Raw genomic sequence first — 1,405 nt, 5'->3', positions numbered from 1 at the left:
CTGGTGGATCACAACCAAACTTAATCCGGAGCGCACGTTGCACAGTAACAACAGATTCCATCTTTGCAACCTGTAAAACACAAAACGCTTTCTGTTCTTAAGTCGCCATCTTTGCTACAAGCGCTTTCTAGCGGATTGCCAGCAGAAACATTCCACGCACATGCGCACTGATGCCAACAAACAAAACTGTTTGAGTTTCTCTTTCATTTGATATATCACTTGTGGCTGTAAGTTTGGTGTAATAAATATTATAACATGTTAAAACCCCGCTATTCATTTTGAAACACCCTGTACATGTGTGAACAAACATACAAATTTATGACGCATCACGAGTATGGGTTTTCGAATGTGTTTTCAGCAGCCCAAGTTGAGAAAATTTTCTAGAACACAGCTCGCAAGCATACGGTTTCTCCTCCGTATGGGTTCTCATGTGTGATCTCTTGCCAGTAGACGAGGAAAAGGCTTTGCTACACAATTCACAAGGATACGGCTTCTCCCCAGTATGGGATCTAATATGTTCCTTTAGTCTTGAAGAAGTATAAAACGCTGCTGAACAGTACTCACAGATAAAGCTTTTCTTGCCGTTATGGATTCTCATATGTGTTTTTAAATCTCTCAACAGAGAACACGATTTTGAACAAAGTTCACAAGAGAATGGTTTTTCACTGCTATGGACACTCAAGTGAGATTTTAGACTTCCAGCGTGAGCAAACTTTCTAGAACATATTTTACAAGTATACGGTTGGACGCCGGTATGACGTTTCTTATGCTCTTTCAGGTGTCCTAAAGCAGTAAACGACTTTGAGCAATACTCGCAAGAATAAGGCTTTTCTCCTGTATGGTATCTTATGTGTGCTTTCAGAGATGCGAAGTGAGAAAAGGCTTTGAAACAGAAATTACAACAATAAGGCTTTTCTCCTGTATGGACTCTCGAGTGTGATTGCAGTTGGCCTAATGTAGAAAATACTTTTGAACAGTCATTGCAAGAATGAACCTTTTCTCCGGTATGGATCCTCAAGTGCACTTTTAGATTCCCATTGTGAGAAAACGTCTTTGAACAATGTTCACAAGTATAAGGTTTTTCGCGAGATGGGACTTTCTTATGTTTGCTTAGGTGTACCAATTTAGAAAATGTATTTGAACAATTTTCAGAAGAACAAGGTTTTTTGTCAGCTGGGATTCTCATATGTTTACTTAGGTCTGGTGATTGAGAAAGTTCATTTGAGCCGTTTTCAGAAGAATAAGACTTTTCGCTAGCTGGAATTATTTTATGTTCGCTTAGATCTGCTAATTCCGAAAGTGTATTTGAGTAATTTTCAGAAGGCTCCCCACCGGTAAGAATTGTTATTTGTGTTTCCATGTTTTCAGAAAAAGAAAACAGCTTCAAAATAAAACTAACTGTTGG

At 38.7% G+C, this 1,405-nt stretch overlaps 1 protein-coding gene across 1 annotated transcript; it reads right to left on the bottom strand.

Moving 5' to 3' along the window:
- Positions 1-316: 316 nt before the first annotated feature.
- Positions 317-1,186, bottom strand: LOC129227897 (zinc finger protein 98-like). Its single transcript, XM_054862518.1, has one exon. It carries the CDS (start codon positions 1,184-1,186, stop codon positions 317-319), a length of 870 nt encoding a protein of 289 aa, XP_054718493.1.
- Positions 1,187-1,405: the final 219 nt, after the last annotated feature.

The sequence above is a fragment of the Uloborus diversus genome, chromosome 8 (genome assembly GCF_026930045.1).
Source record: "Uloborus diversus isolate 005 chromosome 8, Udiv.v.3.1, whole genome shotgun sequence".
In the NCBI taxonomy this organism is placed as follows: Eukaryota; Metazoa; Arthropoda; class Arachnida; order Araneae; family Uloboridae; genus Uloborus; species Uloborus diversus.
Note: the sequence above shows the minus strand (reverse complement) of the source record. Positions and strands in the feature narration are given on the sequence as shown.